Below are 25,011 nucleotides of genomic sequence, written 5' to 3'. Positions count from 1 at the left end.
ATGACGAAATTAGCAATGAAATATTTAAACACTGGTAGTCTGAGTACTTTGAGTCTATCTATCTATCTATCTATCTATCTATCTATCTATCTATCTATCTATCTATCTATCTATCTATCTATCTATCTATCTATCTATCTATCTATCTATCTATCTATCTATCTATCTATCTATCTATCTATCTATCTATCTATCTGTCTACCAGTCAAAAGTTTGAACACACCTTCTCATTTAATGGTTTTTATTTTATACATTGTAGGTTAATACTGAACACATCAAAACTATAAAAGAATACATATGGAATTTTGTTGTAAACTAAAAAGTGTTAATCTTCAGTATTAATCTACAATGTAGAAAATAATACAAATAAATTAAAAGCACTCAATGAGAAGGTGTGTCCAAACTTTTGACTGATATTGTATATATAATAATAATACATATTGGAGTAACCAATGGGTCAAATGCAAATAGGCTGAATACAGATATTGTAGGCCATATTTTATGTGTGACTAGCAGATCCAGTGCTGCCAAGTTGGTTAAAAAAAAAAAAAAAAAAAATCTGTATTCAAATAACGATAATAGTAATGGTAATAATAACAATAATAATAACTAACAGTAAAATATTGTAAATAGAAAGCAGGCTGTTTGCTTTTAACATCTTGAATTGGTATCGTTCACCGACCGTTCTCAGGTTGCCATCCGCAGAAGGGGGATTACTACCGCAGAACCTGGCAACCTCATAGCTCATCCGGACCACAACTATAAACAAGCGGAGCACCCTCACCGGTTAGCTAATGCTAAGCTAACCAACTTTCTTCTTCGTATGTGTTAAAGTTCCTCTCACAGCACATAGGCAACTATTCTGTATTAGTTTCGAAATGCATGCAAACCTCAAATGTAATACTGACATTTGGTGTGAATGTGTTTTAAAGCTGTTCGTTAACTACGTTAGCAGGACAGCCTGCTAGCCTGCTAACGGTTGTAGTAGTCAGTTTGGCAACAAACTTGACTGTTGTACCTGCTGCAAAATGTCAACGATGCAAAGTCATGCTTGTGTTTTGATAGAGAATAAATGTTAAAAATACAAGTGGTAGCAATACTGTTTAACGTGTTTATGAACAGAAGTCCTTTGACTTTGAGGGGGCCTTCGCTAGCACGTTACTGGTAACTGAGCTGGGCAGAGAGGCAGTAAAATTGCAGAAGCCTTTTAAGGCTGCAGGCAGGAGCAGTGAAGTATTTAGCCACCCAGTATCTTACACAACCAGATTCTAAGTTCATCATAAATAACCCTGCTTGTCTCACTCTGTCTTTTATTTCAGGTCAGTCAGCTCCTGTGGGCCACTCGAAGTACTCTCCTTTTAATCTGAATAATGACAATGACCTGACCCATGGACCACTGCAGTGTCAGCTCAACCAGAGGGCTACCTTTGCAGATAGATCATGAATGACAAACTAGTTTTCTTAGGCCTGCTGTACTTTGTCCAGGGCATCCCCTATGGTCTCCAGTCTTCCCTGCTCCCTGTCTACCTGCGTGGAGCTGGCCACTCTCTCACCCGCATCGGCTTCACCAAGATACTTTACTTCCCCTGGGTGCTCAAAGTACTCTGGGCCCCTTTGGTGGACCGAATCGGTACCAAGCGCCGCTGGCTGGTGGGGACAGTGTCTGGTTTGGCGCTGACATGCCTCTCCAGTGCTGCCCTGGCTCCAGAGGCACACATCTGGGGAGTAGCCGGGACCCTGTTGGCCATGAACTCCCTGGCTTCTGTGCAGGATATTGCTGTGGATGGTGCTGCGGTGGGGCTGTTGAAAGGACGTGGGGAGCTGGGGCTTGGCAACATGGCCCAAGTCGTGGGCTACAAAGCCGGGTCAGTGTTTGCTGGAGGTGGACTCCTGGCTGTGATTGACGTGGCTGGATGGAGCTGGATGTTTATGCTGCTGACGTTTGTGTATGCAGGCGTGGCTCTGTTTGTGTGGGGGGCCCCTGTGCTGGATGACGAGACTGTGAAGGGCCAGCAGGCAGATGGCAGCAGAAAGGGAGGGCAGGGAGCCGATGCTATGAGGCCGTGGAGGGTGTGGAGGAAGCTGCTGGCAGTGCCCGGCACACCTTGGACGGTCCTGTATGTGCTCACATACAAACTGGGTAAGTCTGATGAGGCACATTTTGAAATTTAAATGAACAGATTCATAAATCAAACAAATACTGGAAACAAGGATATTATTCATTGTCCTTTTTACATCTTTGCCACCTAGCTCAAAAAGTTAGACTGATACACTGCCTGGCCAAAAAAAGTCACCACCTGGATTTAACTAGGCAAATAATTAAGAGCCTTCCTTTGGATAATTACTGCAGTGATGAATACATTTCAGCTGCAACAACTTATTTAATCCTAGCTGATGCAGTGAGGAGCTTCTCATTTCTTAAACAACCATGTTGGAAGACATATCTTGTGGTCATGGAATGGATGTTAATCTGTGTCAGATGGGGTCAAATTATTGGCCACAGAATCCAGACCTCAACCCCATTGAGAGTCTTTGGGATGTTCTGGAGAAGACTGTGCAGCGGTCTGACTCTCCCATCATCAATATAAGGGCTTGGTAGAAAATGCATCTCTGGACAGAAATAAATGGTATGACTTTGCAGAAGCTTTGAAACGATGCAACAGCCATACTCAAAACTAAAGGCAGTCCAACAAAATATTAGAGTGTGTCACTTTTTTTTTTGTGGCTGGGCAGTGTATTTTGACTGAAACCTTCTGGATTAAATTTTGCTTTGTTTTGCTTATTGATTTATTTGTCTTAAAAAAAAAAAAACAACAAACTATCCATCATATATTTTGTCCAAACAAAAGTCTTAAAGATATTTAACACGGATACAAAACAAAGAAAAGCAGAACATCCTCACAATGGAGAGACTGGAGTTATCTACCTAGAAATGAGGCCTCAGTTTTTCACCTTTTTATTTTTTTTCTCATGTTTGCAATCTTACCTGAAAAAAACTACTCCAAAGCAATGAAGAGTCTTATTTCCTGACACTGACCCCTCTGAACTTCTTCAGTTTGTTGCCATCGCATGTAGGGTTCAGAAATCACCACTAGATGTCTCTGTTGGTGTTCCTATTAGGACTGAACTCAGGAATGAGTATTGGGAAGTTTGGAAAGCAATCATCGCAAGGCATTTTAACATGTTTTAGCAGTTCCTGTTGGCACACCGGGAAATACAAACTTTGAACAGATAAAGTAGTTGTTTTTCATGTCACAGTTACACAAGTCCAAACTTAAGGTGGTTGAAAAAGAATACAATGTTAGTTTGAATGCATCATGAGTTTACACACACAGTTTTGAATGGGTTCGTTCCAAAAAGAAGCAAAAATTTTAAAGTAGTTTTGAAATAGTCAAGCTTGTGTGTGTGTGTGGGAGAGAGAGTTGATATAACCAGAGTTTGGTGTTTGGTAGCAGAAGGGGATTATGTAAGGATTAGAGTGTCTTTGTGTCTGTGGCGTTCAGAAACCGAAATGAAAGACGGCGCATCCTGCTGATGTGTGTTTATGTGTACGTGGGTGGTGGGAATATAATTGTCTCCTCGTATTTGCATAGTCTTAACTTGTGTGTGTGCATCAATGTATATGCCTTTGTTTTTAAATTGTGTGTGTATGTGTGTGTGTGTTTTTGAGAGAGTGTTAAGGGTGGCTCAGTAATCGGATAAGCCCCAGCAGACGACACTACTAGACAAAATATGAAGGCTGGCTGGACCCCCTAATCTGTCTAGGGAGCACCCCCCTACCAAACACTCTCTCTGTCACAGGAGCACAGACAAACGCACACACACATCCACACACCCACACACTCACACACACACACACACACACACACTGTTGGCTGATGCTCATGATTACAACAGTAATTACTCTTAGTATTTTCAGTCCCATGATGGAGCTCTGTGGATACATTATCAGTCTTGTCACTTGTTAACATTTCCTGTTGTAGCAATTTAAATTTTTCCTACCTTTGCAGTGAAAAAAAAAAAAAAAAGGTTGTGTAATATTTTAGATCAGGCCTGGATGTGCTGGCATAATTGCCTATGTGAGACAGTATTGTTTTTGTTCAAGGGGTATGTGGGTATGTTTGTGTGAGACCGGTAATCTGGCTGTCTGAACCCCCACTTCTCTCACACACACGCACGCGCGCACACACACACACACACACACACACACACACACACACACACACACACACACACACACACACACACACACACACACACACACACACACACACACACACAGACCCATCTCCCTCATCTTTCCCTAATGAACGATGAGTTTGCGCTGCGTCCAACACTGTGGCCAATCATCGGTAGCCTCGTGTCTGAACTGTGACTCTGGTGCCATCTGAGGCCACAGGCATGATGGGAGAACTGTCTGGGTAGACCCGAGAGGATGGATGGAAGGCGTGAGGTGGGGGAGGGAGGGAAGTAGGCAGAGAGAAAGTGGGAAAAAGGCCAGGAAAGAGGCAAACAACGGAGGCTTAAAGTTGAAGTAAGCTGAAATGTTGGATAGAAACATTTCAATATCCTGTTGCCATACAGTATCCCCAAAACATATTTAGCCAGTTAAACTGTCAGCGAACTTCCATGGGGTTCCGAGGGTAATTTCATAAAATATTAGTGGTATGAAATGTGGTATTTGAGCCAGAGAAAGCAACCTGCAAGGAGCACCTGTGTGAATTTGTGTGAAGGCAAAATTGACTTAATAAATTCTGTATAAAGCCCTTTGGAGCTCGTTAGTTAAAAGAAACTGCAATAAATGGCAAAGACAAATGAAGTGAGCGCCGAGAAAAGGTTGAAACTTAATTCTCCTTCGTTCACAGTTGGTTATATCGTCCAAAATGCAATACTTGTGACCGAGAACAGAGAGCACACATGCAGAATCAGATAGACCAGCAGCAGTATGGACTGCGTAATTGTAAAATCAAGGAAAAAAGGAGAATTACCAGATTCATTCAGAGAAGATTCAATATAAGATGAAAGAGTATGGATACAAAGGGAGAGTGATACAGCAGAAACTATTCAAAAACTCCAAGAATAAGCCAGCTAGGATTAAATTTAAAAGAACGTGCACTGAAAGACAGCGGCTTTGAGAGACGTGCGTTGTGTTAACTAGCATGGATCTAGTGGTAGAAAGTTTGTGTGGAGAAAGCCCGGGGAAGATTTTCAACCAGACTGCATGAAGGGCACGGTGGGAAGCACAGAGGTCAAAGCCTAAGAGCGCTGAAATCTAAAGCTGTTTTTCTTGCAGTGTTGTTGGTGAATATAAGTTTATTGATAGAATCTTGAATTAGGAATTTTGTATGGCAATTTAAATCAGTTCATTCATGCATCAGAATTGGATCTTTCTTTAAGAATATGATCCAAAGCATATCAGATGCCTGTTGAAATTTTGCACAGGAGAGAAAAAAACATTTGGAGGAGCCCTTCCAGAGCACTTACCTGAATCCCACCGAGCACCTGCGGGTTGCCATGGACATAAAACAGTATGAATTCATTAATCCTATAGTGTGTGTAAACTGAGAGCTTTTCGGGTTGAAACATGGAGGATATTTTCACCACAGCTTTAAAGGAAACTGGTTAAATGTCCAAACATTAACAAGCAGCCCAGTAAGCTAAAGGATGACAAACTAAATACTAAAACATTTTAACTGTGACGTTGACCTTTAACTTCCAATCATTTATCATTTAAACCCAAACAAACAACCCTTTGTTTATTTTGCTTGACAAGTGTGCTTTTGTTTTAAAGACAGGTAGCACTTCTTTCTTTAATGTAAACTCCCTTTGCGTAGACATTGAGTTGTCTAATGCAGTGCAATTTATGAATTATTTAAGTGTGGAGTCCAAATACGTTTTGAGAACTTTGTGATTTGATAAGAAATCCTGCTTTCTTCTATTCTTGAATGTGAAGTTCCTCAAACACTGAGCAATTAGAGCTAAGATGACAGCCCTTATTATCCTCAGTTATTTTTAAATTTTTATTTCAAGTAGCTACTCAGCTGCAGGCCTGTGATGCAGTGATGCCCACATCAAGGCAGTATTTTTTTTAAGTAAAGAGTCAGTAAACCCCACATGTTTGGCAAGAGATGTGACTGATGGTGAGAAGAGGTGGACTCTGATGGTGACTTTCTCTGGGGAAGTGACCAGGTGTGTGGAGGGATGGATGGATGAGCAGAAAAAAGGAAAGCTTTGTTCCAGCACTCCCCTTTAACCTTTTCCTCTGAAACGACAGCTATAATGATTAATTGTTCAATACACTATATAAATATGGAAAACTTAATATTAGTGACAATGCAGCTCAAGAGCTACGGCTTCAGAAATGTGGCATCAACACCTCAGCAGTTTGAACAAAATCTGAACATTATAATCCTTGCAAATGTATGATTTATTGCAGGACTAATGTAGTAGACTACAAGAGTTTTAGCTAGTAGTTTTACAGAAAAAGTTGAGGACAGAGTGTGGGGGTATTTTCCAGAGAGGAAAAGAAGGACTGCAGGGAGGGAGACTGAAGGAGGGGATGAATTAATGAACAACCACCACATGGTGCCCTGAGAGAGACGAAGGGCACAGTGGAAATAGGAATAAACACATTTATCCACGCTATTACATGGAGGGTACATAATCTTTCTAGATCTTTAAAGGTCCTGCCCTGTATTGTTACCAAATAAACCACACATAATGAGCCAATTAAAGTTGATTAATCTCTCTTAATAATCAAAAATCAGCATCATGTGCTAATATGTAATTATATAGGTATCTTATGTTTGTAAAAATACTAAGGGAATCGTGTTTGATCCTGAATGGACAGTAATATTGCATAATTTGTCAGAAAACAAACCGAAAAAAAATGAACCCAGTGACCTTGCAGTTTTAGGTTGGGTGGGGAGGTGTTGGTTGTTTTGCTTCTTCCTACTTAGAAATTGTATTTTCCCATGTTCATGAGCCCCGAGGGCCACAGAGAACTCCCTGACATCTACAGGGACTCCTGGTGTGGTTGTGTCAGTAGAGTAATATGCATTAGATATTGTGAAATTGTGTATATACAGTGTTCTATTTACCCCTTTGTCCTCAGGGAACCCAAGGAGGTGAAACGTGTGTGTGCGTGCGTAGGCCTTCTTATTTATGTGTATGTGCTGTACTCAAAAAAAAAAACCGTACTATGTATGAACGTGTCTCCATTTACCCAAGCTCTCTGCGGGGAGTGATAATGTCGTTCTGCAGGGTGACTGTGTGTCCTCGGTGATCTCTCCTGCTCTGGCAGCTCTTTTGTCTAAGCTGCAGCACCAATGTCAGGATTTTCAACCCACTGTCCTTGTCGACCTCTCACCCTCATTTCAACTGTATTCTTCTGTGATCCTGCTTCATGCGACCACCCAGCCCCCCTTCTGCTTTTACACACACATTTATACATCTCATTTGATCACTATGCATAAAAGATTCGTGAATGTGTGTAGAATATTTAAAAACCAGTGTATAATTGCTAAACTAATGGTGAAACTAGTGACTCTGGTCAAGACAAGAGATACTCTTGGTCAAACAGTTTGTGGTTCAATCTTAGTGAGAAACATGCAGGAGTAAAAAAATGTGTAGCTTAGGTGTATTTGCAATGTTAACACACACACAGACCTCTTTATTTTCTTTTATCTGTATTTACTGTACATCAAAACCAGTTTCTTTAAGTAAATTCATTCCTACTATATCAGTTAGTGAATGATACGTTGATGTTTTCATGAAGGAGTTTTAGTAACTAGAATAATTAAGAACCCCACTTTCATCCACTAAAAGCCCCTGAAAATATAAACAATTTATCTGTAAGTTTAAATTCCTGAGCAGTAACACAAATTAATTAACCACAGTTGAAACAAAGTGCTGTACATCCAGAACAAGGCAATATAATACAATGAAAACAGTAAAACAAATAAAATCACAAATACACAATAAAGGCACTTAAAAACAAATAAAATCAATGTCTCATGCTGGATTGAAAGCCAATAGCTACTCTATTGAGTACAGCTGCACAATTTATTCCAATTAAATTCAACAGTTGTGCCATAAATTCTACCAATTCTGAACTAAATTTGCCATGTTACAGTTTTTGTAGCATTGTTGGACATGTGTATTTTGAGGTCATCTGATGTTGTACAGCACTGGCCACTAACTATGACCTCAGTAGTAGCTTGTTTATGTGTAACGAGTTGATCCAGAATATATATTTTCAGTGCCTGTAATGCTAAATCATTTTGTTTCTCTCGTTGTCAACGTGTCAGGGTGTTTGGGACCTGCTGTACTGGCTTCCAAGTCTATCAGTGATTGATGTTGCCATCAAGCACCTTTAAATAACTAGGATACATAAAACAACCCCGCCTCCCTTCTTTCTGTCACTTTCCCTCTTAATGTTAAATTGTTTTGTCTTTCTGCGCTGTGTGTAAACACAGGGTTTCTTTGAGCCTGCCATGCCTCCTCTGTTTCCTCTTCGCTAACCTCCTAACAATGTCTCTGTTCATCTGCCCCTCCTCCTCTTCTTCTGTCTCTAGCTCTCTCCATCCCTGCTGCTGTCCTATCTCTCCAGTCATGTTTCACTCGCATCGCTTTTATTCATGACTTTATGATTGTCATTTCCTGCACTATGTCTCGTTTTTTTTCTGCTTCGCCTGCCCTTTTAAACCCACTGCTGTTTCTCGTTACCTTCTCTTTATTTCTTTGTTTTTCTTGTTATCGCTACGTCTTAGTCCTTCACTTTTCTCTCTTTCTCCCCACACGTTTCTTTTACCCTCTCCCCCCTTCACTCTTGTTCCACTCCTTCCTCCTTCCCCTCCACGCTGTTTAATCTTTGCGGATGTCTAATGAAATCCCTGCTGGAATGGACAATTGTTGCTTTGAGAATATTTATAGAAAGGAATAATCAGCCTGGTTGTGTTTGTCTGCATGCCTTCCCCCCTGTCCTCACCCCCCCTACTTTAAAGAAATAATTAGTTGAAGGCAGGACTGTGAAAGCTCTGAGCTTTGAGCTCAACAACAGACAGACAGGCACGGGAGCGCAGAACCATGGGTAAACAACCCCGGCATCATGGGTACTGATGCTGCCAATGTTTACTTTATTATGACTACTATAGCTACCGCACAGTTGATGCAGCTCAAAACACTTCAGCACAGAAGATGACAGAGATTAAAATGTGAATAATGCACAGAGATCAGGGCAGCACCCACTGAGCAGATATGGGAATTAACGTCTGAAATTAAAATCATCTAGTTTGTCATGTCAGGGCTGGTCACCGAAAAATGAGACATTTTCAAATACAATTACATTACAAATCACATTCACCAATGAAAGCCTGTTTTACTGTTTGTTTGTGAGCATCCAACCAGATACTGATGATCGATGCAAACAGTTTCCTTTTTGCCCCAGTGGCTCAGTTTCAAGGGTACGCTATCACTTTATTTGCACATAAATTTGCTCTTTTTTCTCAAAGGTGCAGTGCAGTAAATTCGATTAGTGGCAAATGAAACCAGTGCATCATTATCATCTTTATTTATTTTAGTGTGCTCATTATTTTAGAGTTCAACAATATGATCTCAAATCTCTGTTTTGTAAGTCTGCAACTAGCAATTATTTTCTGTAATGACAAATCTGCAGATTATTCTAAGTTAATTCATTATTTGCTTTGACTATAGAACATAAAACTAGTGGAAAGTGCCCATTTTGATTCCCCTCAGGCAAATGTCACATATTCAGATTGCTTGTTTTATAAGATCATCAATCATAAACCCAAAGATATTCAGTTTACTGTCACATTTAGTAAATTAAAGCATCAGATCCAGACATTTGCGAAGGTGAAAGTATTTGCTTCGAAAAACTACAGACGATTTTTTCTCTGCCTGATTGCTAATTGACCCAGCTTTAATATTAAACCAAAGACTTTAAGATTGATAAGTGTAATAATAGATTTTTGATAATGCATTAGTGTATAATGATTTTCCCTTGATTCTTACCATTTATCCTCAAATTCTGCTGGTTTGCCCAGTTATTCGTGTTTCTCTCAGTTAATGTATCTGTGATTCTGTCAATTTGTGCAGTATGAATGATTGAATGAATGAGTTTTGCTATTGGTAATTTGATAAATTTAGCTTGTTTCCCAGCCTTAATGCAGACTGCATCCTGTGTAGATTTGCTGTAGTGGTGGATCGTGGTTCTCTCTTCTTTATCTAAAAGAAAAAACAAAACTCCTGTGTCTGTCAGACAAGTAGATATGCTTTGAAGAGATGTCTATCTGATTGGCTAAATTAATTTACATGACAAACTTGAACATAGTCGCTCCCAGCTGTATTAACTGCGAGTAAATTGCCAACAGTGAAACAAGAGTGACAGGAGGACGAGACGAGTGTTTTTGACGCAGAGAATCCACATTTCCTTCCCCACGTTTCTGCTGGGTTGTCACACCGCTGTTACAGCGGTGACACTCTAACTCTGCTGCTGCACTTCCTATCACTGGGAGCTTCTCAGCTTTCTCATTATTTTTTTTATATCAGTCCGTTTCATCTGCCTTTTTTCTTCTTTCTCTATTTTTGTTTGTCTCCTGGCTGACTGAGTGAGTGAATCGTCGGTTGTGTTGCGTCGTCTTTGACAGCAGTCTGGGAGCCAAGCTGTCACTCACGCAGCTCCTTGGTCCCACTGTCTTTCTGAAGTCAGTCTCCATTAATATAATAATGGCGTATACTCGGCACCACTGAATATTTTACTGTAATGTTCAGCAGAACATTACCCCCGCACTCAACGCCACACAGAGAAAGTCTTACTGTCTGACAGAAACTTTTTATTTTGACTGAAAGGTCTTTGTGAGGTCTGTTTCATCTGCCGAAGTTTTTGTGTTTTTGTTGTGTTTTCCTTTTTGTGCTTTAGGAAAAGTGCTAGGCCCCCGTTTGATAAAGTGACTGAGGGTATTCTTTTTCTTGTCAGGCATCTATTATTGACACTTTCCAGGAATAGGCCTAGGTACGCCACATGTCGGTGTGCTGCATTTGATTCTGCAGTCGTCATCTCAGGAAAACCATGTTGTTCATTCGTGCAGGCAAAACAGTTTGATACAACACCTCCTTCGTATTTGACTGTGATTGGAATAGGCATGTGTATTCAGGAGGTGTCTCACGTATTTACTGTAGGTGAAAAATAGTAATGCTTAGTCAGACACATACAGTACATAATACATTGTTTACTGATTGTGCTTCACCCTGCAGATCTTAATTCTGTCATCAGTATATGTGACTCATTCTGGTCTTTTTTTTGCTTCCGTCTCTCTTCTTCCCCTTCTTCCTCTGCTGTTTCCTCTTTGTCCATCTCTGTCTCCTTTCCATGTGTAAACAGGTGAGCAGGGTGCAGTCACCATGTTTCCTCTTTTCCTGTTGGATCATCACATGACTGCCAGAGAGCTCGGCTTTTGGAACGGTGTTATTGCCATGGGCTTCTCCATCTGCGGGTCGTCCCTGGGAGGCCTGCTGCTCGCTCAGTTCAGGTAGCCATCGTCGTTGAACATGAAGTTTTCTAATATTCACAAAGGCTGGAACTAACTAATTTCATCATGGATTAATCTGCCAGTTCTTTCATAAATCAACCAGTCATTTAATTTCCCAGAATCCAAAAAGACAACTTCAAATATCTTGTTTTTTTTTTTTTTTTTTTAACCAACAGTTTACTCTCATAGAAGATTACAAAAACATACAAATGCTCACATTTCATGAAGCTGGAATCAGGTAACTTTTGCATTTTTTTCTCAAACCTGACTGACAGGATTGATTGATTGACTGATCGGCCTATTAATAAATCAACTTAATCATTTAAAATCTAATATTAACAATGAATGTGATCATTTATTGGATGCATTGACATCTCTTGGAAGAATCATTACAGTGCAGTTAGAAACAAGTCAGGTTGAAGTGGTAAAAAACCGCTGCAACATGCTGCCAGAAAAAAATAAAAATCACTGCCCCACAAACTGCAATAACACAACTGAAAACAAGCAGCATTGAAAGAAGATATGTAACAGTCAAGGGTTAAAATGTTGCAGGATAGAGGCTGTCTGTGAGGCTTCTTGTGAGTTTTCAATGAGAAATATGAGACAAGAGTGAAAAGGTACAGTCCACTGCACCACATAAACATTGATCTTACTGCCTCACATGCTGTGCTCATATCGAATCAGATGTTATAGTCATCTTCCTCACTTTTTTCCAATCTTTTTGTGTACATCGACTCCATTTTCATGCCTCCTTTACCTTTTTCCTTTTTCCTCACTCATTACTCTGTGCCCATTGTTCAAATTGTGTGTGTGTGTGTGTGTGTGTGTGTGTGTGTGTGTGTGTGTGTGTGTGTGTGTGTGTGTGTGTGTGTGTGTGTGTGTGTGTGTGTGTGTGTGTGTGTGTGTGTGTGTGTGTGTCTTTCTGTCTGTATGACTGCATGTGTACAGTAATTTAAGTAAACATTGCATTGTTTGAGAGCTCAGGGACCCCCTGTGTGGTGTGTGGTGTAAGAACAGCATGAGAAGCAAATCCATGATGCACACTCATGTGCATACACATAACAGAAGCACACACACACCTCTCAGGGTTTGATCGCAGAGACAGTAGGCACCCAAATGAATTTAATTGTCAGATTTACAGACAGATACTAAGATGATTCTGATCACTGTGTTACAGTAGCTGTGATGCATATCAGATATTATTTATTATGCTCATTGGATATGATGACCTTTTTGACATTTTGTCAAAAATGTGGTCCCTTTAGATTAAAATTATTATTTCTAAAATGTGTGAATTCATCAGTCAATATATTGAATGTTATTTATTTGTACAGGTTAGTGCTTTACAGGCAAGTGATGGTTCAAATGTAAACTCATTTTTAGACTAATGCACATAAAGTGTTCAAGATTTTAAAGGAATCTGTGATCTTACTACTTACATTAATACCCTCCTCTGGAATGAATGCAGTTCTACAAATAGACAAAGAAATTTCTATAGGCAATGGTTTGTGAGTCGAGTTTTGAATTAGTAATTGTTGTCTTAATAATATGATTATGTGCAACATTTTCATGCTTTTCCCTTCAGCAAATTGATATTGTGCCATTTTTGCCTGACCATCGTTGCATAAGGTTTTCCGTCTGCTTCCACTAGGATCACATTATAGCGCAGCGCTGCCTATGGCCAGTGTGATGTAATGTGAACTATAAATAACAACAATGCCTTTATGGAGGATAGTGTGGTAGTTCACAATCCATACATTACTGTGCTCTGTTTTTGCCATTAATGTAGCCAATTTTGCACCCAGTTACATCAAGTGATCAGGATGCAGTAGATGTATTGTGTTTATTAGTTAGTTACGCAGAGGAAGCCTCCAAAGGCAGAATTTTGTTGACGGGAACGTGCTTTCAAAAGATGTCATTGTCATACTTTGGCTTTTGATCTTTCGCTCTTCGTCTCCATCTTGCCTGTAAAGGACACTGCAGCTTTTAAAGACAGTAAAATGTTCAAACACAGGCAAATAAAATACCATATCTGTAAATACAGAAAATATTTTGTGAAAAATCGCAGGATAGTGGATCATTCGGATCTGATATTATGGATCAGCATCCTTGCCAGTAGATCAGGTAAATTACACATGATACCATCAGGTTCAGAGATTTTATGATGGAAAAAGAGAACAGCTCTGGTTTTGTATTGGTACTCAGTGTCTGCCAGCACCTCGAATTAATATTTATCTGTTTTGGGACAGAACATGTGAGAACAGTACATTCCTAATTTGTCTTCCCTAAAACTGTTTAAATTAGACTATTATTTAAACCCACACAGATGCAGTAATTTGAAACATGCAGTTTATGACACCTTTATTGAACTTGTAAGTGAAGCACCTCTGTTTGGCCAGTGACTTTAATATTAAAGCTGATGAATAAGACTGGCAACTGCGTGATTTATTAACTTACTAAAATCAAATTTGTAGTGTCTGAGATATTTGTGACAGATTAAAGTTTGGCCTGTTTCACTTGGTCAGAAATACTAAAAATAAGAATGGTTACTTCATCCTGCAAGCAGTTTTTGTAATTACATTTACAAATGAAAAATAATCAAAATAAAGTAATTAAGTTGATTGCATAGAGTTACAAAGGTCATATTTCTGTTCAAGTTTACATTTTTGGTTGCCGTGCCAGTTGAACACTTCTTCTGCCTTGCCTCGTCCTATCACCCACACATTGACTCGCACACAGAGAAAGGGCTGTCCAGCAGGCTGTTGTCCCACCTCTAAAAGCTCAGTTGGAAGGTTTATCCTTCCTACCATCAGAAACGGCTGAGTGGTCAGTGAGTGACCCCCTTTACAACCGCCACTGGCAACCTGAGAACGGGGCTATTCTTATCTGGGCCTGGCCCGTGTGAGGTGGCAGCCAGGCAGGTTCTCTTTCTCAGACACACACACACACACACACACACACACACACACACACACACACACACACACACACACACACACACACACACACACACACACACACACACACACACACACCCTCCTCAGCATCTCTTGAGAGTGTGTGATATGAAAGGCTGTCATTGAGAAGGGAGGTAAAGGAGCAGCAGAGAGAAGAATGTCTTTAGCATGTGAATGATGCAGGATTGGTTTTCCAGTAGAGAGGTAAGGAAAGGCTGGGTGGATAGGGGAGAGAGGGGTGAGGTAAAGACACGGAGAAGGGTGGCGGAAGGGAGAGGGGCATGTTTTGTACAGAAATAACAAAAGTGAAATAAATAGATTTTATGACATCACCTTGGTCTTGAGGAAGCTGAAGGGCGTCTTTTATTGCTATCAGGTGACTTGTTCACAAGGCGATTAAAGTCTGCGAAAAGGAAATTCAGAGATTTGCTTCTAAATACATGATACCTGTCAAAAAATTGTTGCTGAAAGCTGTGAAAAAAGCTGTAAATGTAGGATTTTTGTGCGGCCTGAAATCATGGCTCAATGACCCACTAGAGACAAACTTAGCATGGCCCCTCCTCATAACTCTGTGACATTATAAAAACTAGTGTGCTTGGGCATTAGTGGTTCTCCTGCCCTAAAACTTAGTTTCCCAGCTAGCTGCCCTCATCCTGCCAGTGCATCTTCCTTAGAAAGCAAAATTTGCAGAACAGCTCAGCATACTTAGTTAAATTTCTTAATTTTACAACCTTGATCAAGGCTGAGGATCACCAGCAACACACCCCTCTGCACTGACCATCTTACACAAATTATCACCAGTCAACTAGGATTCACAGATAATCCACTGCTGGTGAATGGGGCTGAACTGACTATTGCTCAATCGCGATCTCCACACTCACGGATTTTGAGCACGTTCCTACTAAGTGCATAATGACTTAGGGCTGTGTAACTTCACACACACTGTGCTATGTTCTTAAACACCCTTTCTGAGAGTCTGCATATCTGCAGACTTTCCTGAGTGACTTGCCTATAGTTCATTGTGTAACTGGTGACATATAAGTGTTTTTGCTCTGCCCTTCTCAAATTGTACACAAACCAAGCATGGATGGTGCAGGAACCTCGCTAGGAAGTTTATCTTTAAGCTGTTTGTGTTTTGAGTCAAGTCTCTGCACAGGATTTACATATGTTCATAGCTTTCCTGACTTTTGGTTGTTTGTTAAACTGTACAGATAGTATAATGTCAATAAACAGGGAGTGATCAACTAAGCAGCTAGTCAAACTACACTAATCAAACTTGAAATATGATTCCAAATTCACATTTTTTATGGCAGTAAGTTTTAAACCAACATGTACTGTCCCATTCATCCTTTATATACCATTTTGAGCCCTCATGAAGTCTCACATTCAAGCACTCCTGCTGTGATGTGAGTAAAGTCTGTGAGGGTTTAGTGCTTAGGCCTTAGAGTGGGGATTGAGATACGACCCTCCTCCCTACCTGGCTGTCATTCTCTCCTCCTGCCAACATCTGATGCCATTGTTAGCGGTACGTGTCCACCAGTGAGTGTAAATTGCCTTTTGTGCTTCGTTTACCATAGTAACTTACTCAGAAATATCCTCTACCTACAATGTTCCTTTGTGATTTCATATCTAACTTGTTTGGTTCAGTTAAACCAAACTCAGGTCCATTTGCATGATTAGTGTGGTTCATTTGAGCTGGTGTGAAAACTGTCAATCAGTGCCTTTAACAGATTGCAACCTTATTTTGTAGACTGGAGGTTTTTTGTTTTTGTTTTGGTTGTGCAAATTTGACAGGTTGGTTAACACAGGTTCCTGTGGTGTAACAATGTCAGAACGCATGCTTATTACTGCTTTACATGCACTTTAACCCATTAATCGGGGAAAGAAAAATCTGTAGATGAACTGAGAAAACGGTTATTAGTTGCAGCTCTATCGCATAAAATCAGAGTGGGCCTGGTGGAGTGCAGTCAGGGACCTTTGTTGCTTGTAGGCCATCTTTTCTCTTCCTTCAGTGCCCATTTCATTTCTACTGTCCACCAGAAAAACAACAGCTTGATTCCATCTACTATTCACCTGGAGTAATGCTTTGAAAATATTTTAAATAAGTTGGTTTTGCTCAGCGCATCCAAATAAATCAGATATTCTGCTTTGTGTGACAGGCTCCTTCTTCCTCACAACCTTTTTTACACATAAATAATTACATGCAAAAAAAGCATAAACAAACACACACATAGTCCTTTGAGTGGCAGGCATCCTCTGAGTGATTGGCATTGTTAATCCCTGATGTCACACAACAGTGTGAGTGCGTCTGCGTATGTGTTTGTGTCTGTGTGCGTGTGTTTGTATGTATGTTAACAGTGATTAATTATCTTCTTCATGCTGGGGATCTCCTTAGGTTATTGATTACGTCATGTACCAAACCCACAGGGGGATGATTTTCTTGCACTAACAGGGAATCAATTAGTGTCTGGGGACTTGTTTACTTATGCACGTGCACGCATGTAGTTGTGTGTGCGCATGCATGAGTGTGTGTTTAATTGTGTGTGACTTGAAAAGAAATACCGAAGGTCTCTAAATTTAATGACACTAGCCTGGAGTCGCTGTCATCACATGTCACACTGTTCATCGATACACTCGTACTCCAAAGTTGAAGGTGAACATGCCTCTGATACTTGACTTGTTTGTCGATCTTTCCTCAGCATCGGGGCTCTGATGCGACGTGTGTTTGTATTGCGAACCGTCAGCATGGTCTTCCAGAGTTCTCTGCTCACTGTGCTGGAACCATCGCCGCTCATGAAAGGTGAGGAACAAACAGAAACACAGTCACAAAATAAGGTAGCAGTCACAGATTCAGTTGCTACACAATTTAATTTGCCATTACAAGTTTCCACTTCTATACTTACTACAGTTTGTCAGATTAGGTTGGTACCTTACACATAACCAAAACCACTTTACAAGTGTTGAAATACTCAAATAAAGAAGTTAGGATGACCCTCAGTATTAAATTTGTGTCTCTCAATCAAAACACTAACAAAAGACGTAGTTTGATGAGGTAGTGTAGTGCTGTGGAATCATGGGAGTTGCTGCCATCACCTCCCTTGTTGATGAAAACCTAAATGACGTGACTCAGGCAGAAATCATGTTCACAGACAAGGTAATGCATTAAAATTTTCTTGTGTGTGAACTGTGTTCAGCCTCTGGATGTATCTAACGTAAGGTGTGTGTTCATTCTGACTGATGGTTAAGGAGAAAATGTTACCCGATTTCTTGCGGCATGACAGGCAGGTAAGTAATTTGATACTAAGGTTAAGTAACAGCCGTATAGCTGGATTTTACAATAGACATGAACTGCTATAAATCACTGTAGAAGCGGCCAAACAAACCGATGGTCTAAAACCTGTTGGCTCTTCATCAGTAGCTGTGTTTTTTGGGTTTTTTTTGTGTGGCGATCATGTAAAAAAAAAACTTAAATTGATGTATAGTCTTTTAGACTTCCTTTGAAATATTTGGTTGAACTGTTTGTACAATTTTTCATCCTGTGAAGAAGGGACACAGTTAAATATAGCGTCATCTTGAAACAACCATGCTGGAAGCAACAGTGTGAGTGTGGCTGGTTGAGATGCTTTTAGATATTCCTCTGAGCACTAAAGGTCAGGAACCAGTGGCCTGTCAGTACAAGCGTTTGAGCCGCTTGTTCAGCATTTATACAGCGCAGGATTGCATGATGGAGAGGACCTTGATAGACAGGAGAGGTCTCTCTCCAGAGAAACATTCAGTCGTTAATGTCTGAATGACACTTCTGATTGTGTTGCACAGCCCGTCTTACAGCATTCGGGATTCAAATCCATGCCATTCATCTCCGCCAGAGTTGTCTGTTCCTCTATCAAGCCTCCCCGACTGAAAATTGAGGCCTCTCCTCCTCCATTTTAAATCCAGAACAAAGATTTCAGGGAAACTCAAACCCCCCAAAAAACAGAAAAAACATTCAGTTTCAGATTTTTCAATATTACATGATAACCCTCCGCTTCCCACTCTTCCAGTCTGATCAGTCGATGTGTCTGTGCGACTCCACCAGCCTCGTGTCGCTGACTGAAGAGTCTTATTTGGCAAAAACTCTGGCGGCTTGAGTGAATAATTCAGTGTTAGCAGGAGCACAGACAGATATGCTCTGTGGTTCCTCTGTGTTTCCCCACGAACACTGCTCTGCCTCTTCCCCTCAGAGGATACACTACATGTGTTTTGGGGAAGGGGGATGTGGCGGGGGGCGGCTACACTTCAGCAGCTCACCGTTTCTCGCTGCTTTGTCTCCGTGCTTTGACTTCTACATAGAATTGTATAGTGAGAAACACAGCAGAGCAGACAACAGTGTAAAACTGATAGTTTTCTGCCTTCTTTTAGAAACAGAACGACTTGTTTTTTGTGTGTGTCTTATTGTAGATCGGTTGTGACACGTTTTGATTCATTTCGCTTGCATGTGTAAACTTCCTCAGGTATGGCAGTCCTGAGCATGAGTGTTCAACACTTCCTGGGCGGTCTCATCACCACGCTCACCTTCACTACCATGATGCATTGCACTCAGAGGGCCGAGGAAAGCATTCAGGTAAAAAGGCCTTTACTCATTCCTGCCAAGAAACTCATTCTGGAGACCAAGGTTGCTGTTATGTAACAATTTTGTGACCATCTTTGTGGTGTTAATTGTGTCATCCTTTAGTGTTACGTCATCTCCTGTGGCTTAACAAACAGACAACGCAATCTTTCTTTTCTTTATGCCTGCTCTCCTTCCCTTCTTTCCTCTCCCTCTGTCACAGTTTAATTGTGCTACTCTGTAATGTTAGGACGTTTCCTTTGGTGGTTGTCAAAGGGAGGCCAGGGAGGGAGATCCTCGGCGTACAGTGCCACACCTATTGTCACCTACACTCATCAGTTCTCATCAGCTGTTTCCACCTGCAAAATCTCAAAGTATAAGCAGACCCAGTTTCTATTCATTGCCCCCTCCTCCCTTTGTTCCCCCCCTCTCTCTGGCACTGTCCCTCCTACCATCTCTCTCTGTTTCTTTGTCATTCTGTTGTCCTTTAAATGCTCTCTTTTCCTCTCCGACTTTTTCCTCTCCTCTCTCGTTTTCTCCTCTTTGACATAACTCCTTTTGTCCCCGCCGTAACTGGGCCATCATTGCCTGGAGGTGATCGCTGTTCACACTGCCATTCAGACATCACTCAGTCAATCTCTGAAGGTGACAAATTATCATTTAAATTGCTGTCAGTCTTAAAGTGCAGAAAAAAGACGGAGGAACAAATCACAGGCTGCAGCACAGATACCAGGATCCGGTTCTGAATTAAAATAAATAACAGGAGAGCACAATGACAACATATGATGACGAGAACGGCAGTTAATTTGAGAGGTTCTCATGACACATATACAGTTTGCTTTACAGTGTGCCGGTGTGTGAATCAGTGTGTGTGTGCGTACAGGAGGGGAGAGCATTAGCTCGCCTCTGCTCGATGTGCGTATGTGTGTGTGTGTGTTATTGAAAGTAGTGCTATCCAGTAACAGAAAGCTGATAGTGTGAGTGCTTGTTAACGATCCCCAGGAGAAAGAAACTGAATCTGTTAAACAAGTTGCTCAGAATAAAGGCACTCCACTTAGCTGTGGTCACACAGGCTCTCAGAGCTCTCTACCTCGGCCTGCAGACCACAGCTAGAGCTCAGACTGTCCAGACTCACCAAACAGATCCTCAACACTCGTCAAATTCAGACCATTTCTTTTTCTGTTTTCCTTTGAGAAATGTTCTGAATTCATTTTGTCAGCATGCTCTTGTCTCTATAAAATTTATAAATGACAAGTTTACTTCATATTTACATCAGAAGAATGTGTGATTAATCTGCCAGATGTTTTTTTTTGTTCAGTGATTAATCACGTAAATTATCAAATGCAAGAAAATGATCTTGTTTCATCTGGTCCAAAACAAAAAAGTTTGCTATTGACAATGAATGAGTCAGAGAAAAACAGCAAATCCATGTCAGTGGAAACAGCAGCGTACAGGAGAAACATTTGGTGTTCATTTCCTTTAGAAATAGCCATTTAATTGATTATCATAATAATAATAATAATGATTTTCTGTTGGGCAATTATTGTATTAATGTTTGTTGCTCTAGTTCTGAATAAAAACAAGCATTTTTAGTCTTGTAAAAAAAACTTATGCATTAGTGTCCAACAGAAAGTATAATAGTCTCCTGTACTTTTCCAGGTTTGCTGTATTTTTATACGTTTTCTGGATCAAAGAAGTGAAATTTTTAGATGAAAAATGTTTCAGAATAATTTCTTTGCCAGACTTCTTACAAACTGAATCTGTTTTTATTTCATAGTAGGGCAGAAAGCATTTGATGTAATGAAGAAAAGACTCCGAAATCTAACGAATTAATTTGTTTACTCAGTGATGTAGGTGTCACTAGAGTCCTGTGTTTGTCTGATTTACCTGCTGAATGTGGTGCTCTTGGGCAAAGGGAGGAGGTTTGGAGAGATTAGGTAATCTCTGTCCTTCTCTTTCTCCCTCCCTCTCTCTCCGTCTTGAAAGCCTTAAGGCTGGGATCAGATACTCTTCTTCGTTTGGCCTCTTTCCATCGTCTCAGGCCGTGATCTCACGCTTTCTCTTTCAGGCTTCCAGTCTTTTTGTGTTTTTCTCTTCTGCTCTTTTCTTTTGCACTTTGATGATTTATGCAAACATTTCAAATCACACCTTTCTCTTGTCGCTCTGTCTGTCGTAGCTAATTGCTCCATATTAAGGCTTTGGAGCAATTAGGCGATACGTTGTGCTGGAGGATAGGATGAAGTGTCACCTTTTCTTCCCTCTCTACTTTCCGATCTACCAGTCTCTCCTTTTACTCACAATGTCCGGCTTTCTTTCCCAAACTCTCTCCTTTCCCCCTGTCCCTTTTCTCCTCTCACTTCCTTCTCTTTTACCATCTCCTTTTAATCTCTTTTCCTATCATTCCTCCTCCTCCCCCTCTTTTTGCCCTCATCCTACTTCTCATTCTCATTCATTCATTCTCCCTTTAGGCGACCCACTACAGTTTCCTGGCGACTCTGGAGGTGCTGGGAAAGCTGACGTTCAGCGCACTGGCCGGAGGTGTGGTGGATTGGTTTGGTTTCCAAGTTGCCTTCCTGTTCTTCCTCACGCTCTCCGCCGGAACGGCCCTGCATGTGTGGACGGCAACCTTCACTGGTGCTCTCAGGGAACACCAGCTCAAAGAACAGCCCAAATAAGATCAGGGTGAAAAGTCCTGAGTCAGGGCATCTGCAGGTGCTGGAAAAGTGTTGAAATATTTTAAGTTTTACTAAAAGTATTCAGACACATCGAAAGACCTTGAATCCTGTTAAATGTAACTCTCACGATTTCAGCAAATCATTTCAGTATAGAAGATCTTGAATAAGTTGACTTTCAGCCATTTTTAAGGAGAAATTAGCCATGCAGTTAAGTACTCTGTTTCAGAGTGTGCTTTTGTTATTGCACTGTCATTTCACTGGCAAAACTAGCCTTACGTTTTATTTATTTTGCATTTGAAATGTCTTGAAAAGTCTTAAAATGTACAATAGCGCGATGAAACTTGAAGATATTGAGTAGGTAAGGATTAGCATGTTGGGTTTAGCTAATAGGATTTAGCTTTCTGGGCAAAATGGAATTGGTGTATCCAGTTAGTGTCATGAAAAATGTGGTTTAGTGTGGTAGGAAGTGACAAGTAGTCACGTATTGAGAGCTGAAAAATACTAAAAGTAGAATCAAAGGGAAATATAATCAAAGCTGTTTTTATCATCTGAGCCATTTTAATGTTATTATAAGCCAGCAATAAGAGCTGTAGCCAAAAGCAATATCGCTACTTTGTGATGCTTGTTCTATCATACTGTACTGTATATGAATTTATTAGTCATTCTCCTGAGTTTTATGGTTTACAGATGTGAATGAATAAATCTCTACTACCTCGTATCAGCACTGTATGGTACGATACACAGGAGGTGAATGTACAGTAGCTGCACCAAGTAGAGTAAACACTTATTCACAATAAACAGTGGCAACGCATCCACTATGTTACCTAAACCAGTTAGCCAGAGTAGGTTCACAGTAACTGGAGCGTTCTCTTTAAAATGAGAATAAAAATGTAATTCAGCTGTTGAATGGGGAGCATTAATTCCATTAAATTAAATTCAAAGTAAAATCCTCTTCCATGTGTAATTGAATAGTTTAACCCTGACACTTAGCTTACTTCTTATAGGAAACCTCAGCCTTACACACTGCATGGTGCCGTCTCGTCTCAGTTTTTAAATCATTAATAGGGTCTGAAAATACCTGTTTTCAATAAAACTTGAATGACCAGTATCACTGGGAAAGTGCGGTTTCTCATATCATTGCATAACTTCAATGTCTTATGTTTAAAAAATGTCAAATGCATAATAATATGTACTATAGCCTATACTGTAACTCTCCATTGTACTGTATCCTATAGAAGATACTTTTCTCCAGGCTTAAAATGTTAAGAAAACAGCAGCACAGAATGTTTTTTTTTCTTCACCAGATTCCATGAGAATAAAATACTATCCTCCATGTTGGCGAATGTATTAATATAGACTCAAATTCATTATTGTGCTGACAGATAAGTTAGAAAGGAAGGATGAATTGGTTTAAATAAAGGCAGTAATTTCAGCAAGTATAGCGGAGTAAAACAGCTGGTCACCTGCTTTCACCCACATAATAACTAATGGGATGCCATACCACGTCATTACTGGTTCATTCATGTAGCCGGGTCCTCTGTCATGTCCTGAATTGTAGAGCGCGTGTTGCAAAGCACATCTCTTGTCTCTCAGCTACTGTGTTACCAGAGATTTGCACAAAAATAAAGCTGCTGAGTGAATCTTGGAGTCCTTTTTGTGTGTGCGGTATTTACCTCTTGTCAACAGATTTTACCTCATTTTCTATCCCCGGGGGTAGAGGTCCTGTGTGGTCTTTGAGCACGCTCTCACCTTTGGAAATCCACGGTGGCTTATAGCAGCTCCAAACACAACACTGGCTCTCTGCAGTGCACTGGCTGAGGGCTATGGGAGTGAATAGGGCCCGTGTCACAGGATCCACAACCCATACAGCTCTAATGACACAACAAATGCTGTGAAGGGGGATTAGGCCAGCTTACACGGCCCCTCAATACACCTCCACTTTACACTTTCTCGCCCGACCTCATTATCTGGGCATTTTGTTTGTGTAGCTGTAGAGAGAACGAGGGGTTTGAAGAGAGGCTTACATTATACCCACTTGACATTTACAGAAAAGAGTATTTAGAGTGATGGGCCATTCTCTTTAAACCCTAAGCCCATCTGAATATTTGAGGTACATATTCAGAGTTACATTAGACAGCACAAGCTCAAACTTCATCAGCTTTTTTCACTTAAGAAAATGGGCTTTATTCATAGATGACGCCTTTAATTTGAAAAATTAGGACAATGCTCCAAAGTTCTTACTTACATCCTTGCTTTTAAATGACACTTTTTTCTGCTTGTGTGTGTGTAAGAAAGGAAAGGAAAAAGGAAACCCTTAGTGTTGAATGTTCATGAAACAATCTCATCACAGGGTCCATTTAGTAGCAGTTCTGGAGCTTTTTATAGGATCATTTCTATCTTCCTCAGCAGATGGAGTTTGCCTCAGTTGTCATGGAACTGAAGCAATTAAAGGAGTTCTTATTCAAAATAGCTTTGAAGTAGAGATGGAAAATTTAAACTGAACTTTTGACTGGGCAAACAAAGGTCAAGTGGTACAACTAAAAGCTCCTGTAGAGCTGCAAGAAAGCAGCAACCCGTAACTGCCAACAACTGCAGTTCATCCGGTGGCCACTTGAGGCAGGCACTAAAAGTGAGGCAATCCCCATAGATTCCCTTTTTAAAATGTATAACTTTACAGCAGGAAAAGACATGTTTAGAGTCCGTATACGAAAACGATTTAGGTCTCTATAGCTAGTCTCCTTGTTCATGACAACTGTACACAAGATGGATTTTTATATAACTAACTCTTTTAAATTGTATTAAGGCTTAAGTTATGCGTAATGGGGTGGCGTTTCCACTTAAAGCAACAGGTGGGTGTCATCATAGGGCAATCCAAAAACATTTGCAAGACCCGCCTCACCTCCAGTCACTCTTCACCTCTTAGCTCACTCTTGGATTAGCCGAGACTTAGGAGGAATCAGACATCTGCTTCCATTTCACTACAGCGGACGCTAATAGGATGACACTTGTTCTGAAAAACACTTAAACATTACATTCGAGGGAAAACAGCATGAACAATATCCTGATTACTTACCAAGACATTTATCCGTATGGTTCACAGTAAACAGTTTTCATTTCAACTGTTTCCTTATGTGGAGAGAAGTTCCAGACAGATACACAAAACGAGATGAGAAAAGTGTTAACCGCAGACTGCATCATTTGCGATCTCTATCTGAAGCAGAGCAGAGTGAGCAAAGGTAGGCAAG

At 40.5% G+C, this 25,011-nt stretch overlaps 1 protein-coding gene across 2 annotated transcripts; it reads left to right on the top strand.

Annotated features, from left to right (window-relative positions):
- The first annotated feature begins 694 nt into the window (after positions 1–694).
- mfsd3 (major facilitator superfamily domain containing 3) lies at positions 695–23,413 on the top strand. 2 transcript variants are annotated; one of them, XM_023295896.3, is made up of 6 exons: positions 695–786; positions 1,320–2,140; positions 11,402–11,549; positions 17,206–17,306; positions 18,997–19,106; positions 21,560–23,413. In XM_023295896.3, the coding sequence occupies exons 2-6, from the start codon at positions 1,441–1,443 to the stop codon at positions 21,764–21,766; spliced, it is 1,266 nt and encodes a 421-aa protein (XP_023151664.1). In that variant the 5' UTR covers positions 695–786; positions 1,320–1,440; the 3' UTR covers positions 21,767–23,413. The 2 variants fall into 2 exon arrangements, with proteins under 2 accessions (XP_023151664.1, XP_023151663.1); XM_023295895.3 differs by having other exon boundaries at positions 703–821.
- Positions 23,414–25,011: the final 1,598 nt, after the last annotated feature.

The sequence above is a fragment of the Amphiprion ocellaris genome, chromosome 6 (assembly GCF_022539595.1).
Source record: "Amphiprion ocellaris isolate individual 3 ecotype Okinawa chromosome 6, ASM2253959v1, whole genome shotgun sequence".
Taxonomy (NCBI): Eukaryota; Metazoa; Chordata; class Actinopteri; family Pomacentridae; genus Amphiprion; species Amphiprion ocellaris.
The sequence above is the reverse complement of the archived record's forward strand: the minus strand, read 5'-3'. Positions and strand labels throughout refer to the sequence as shown.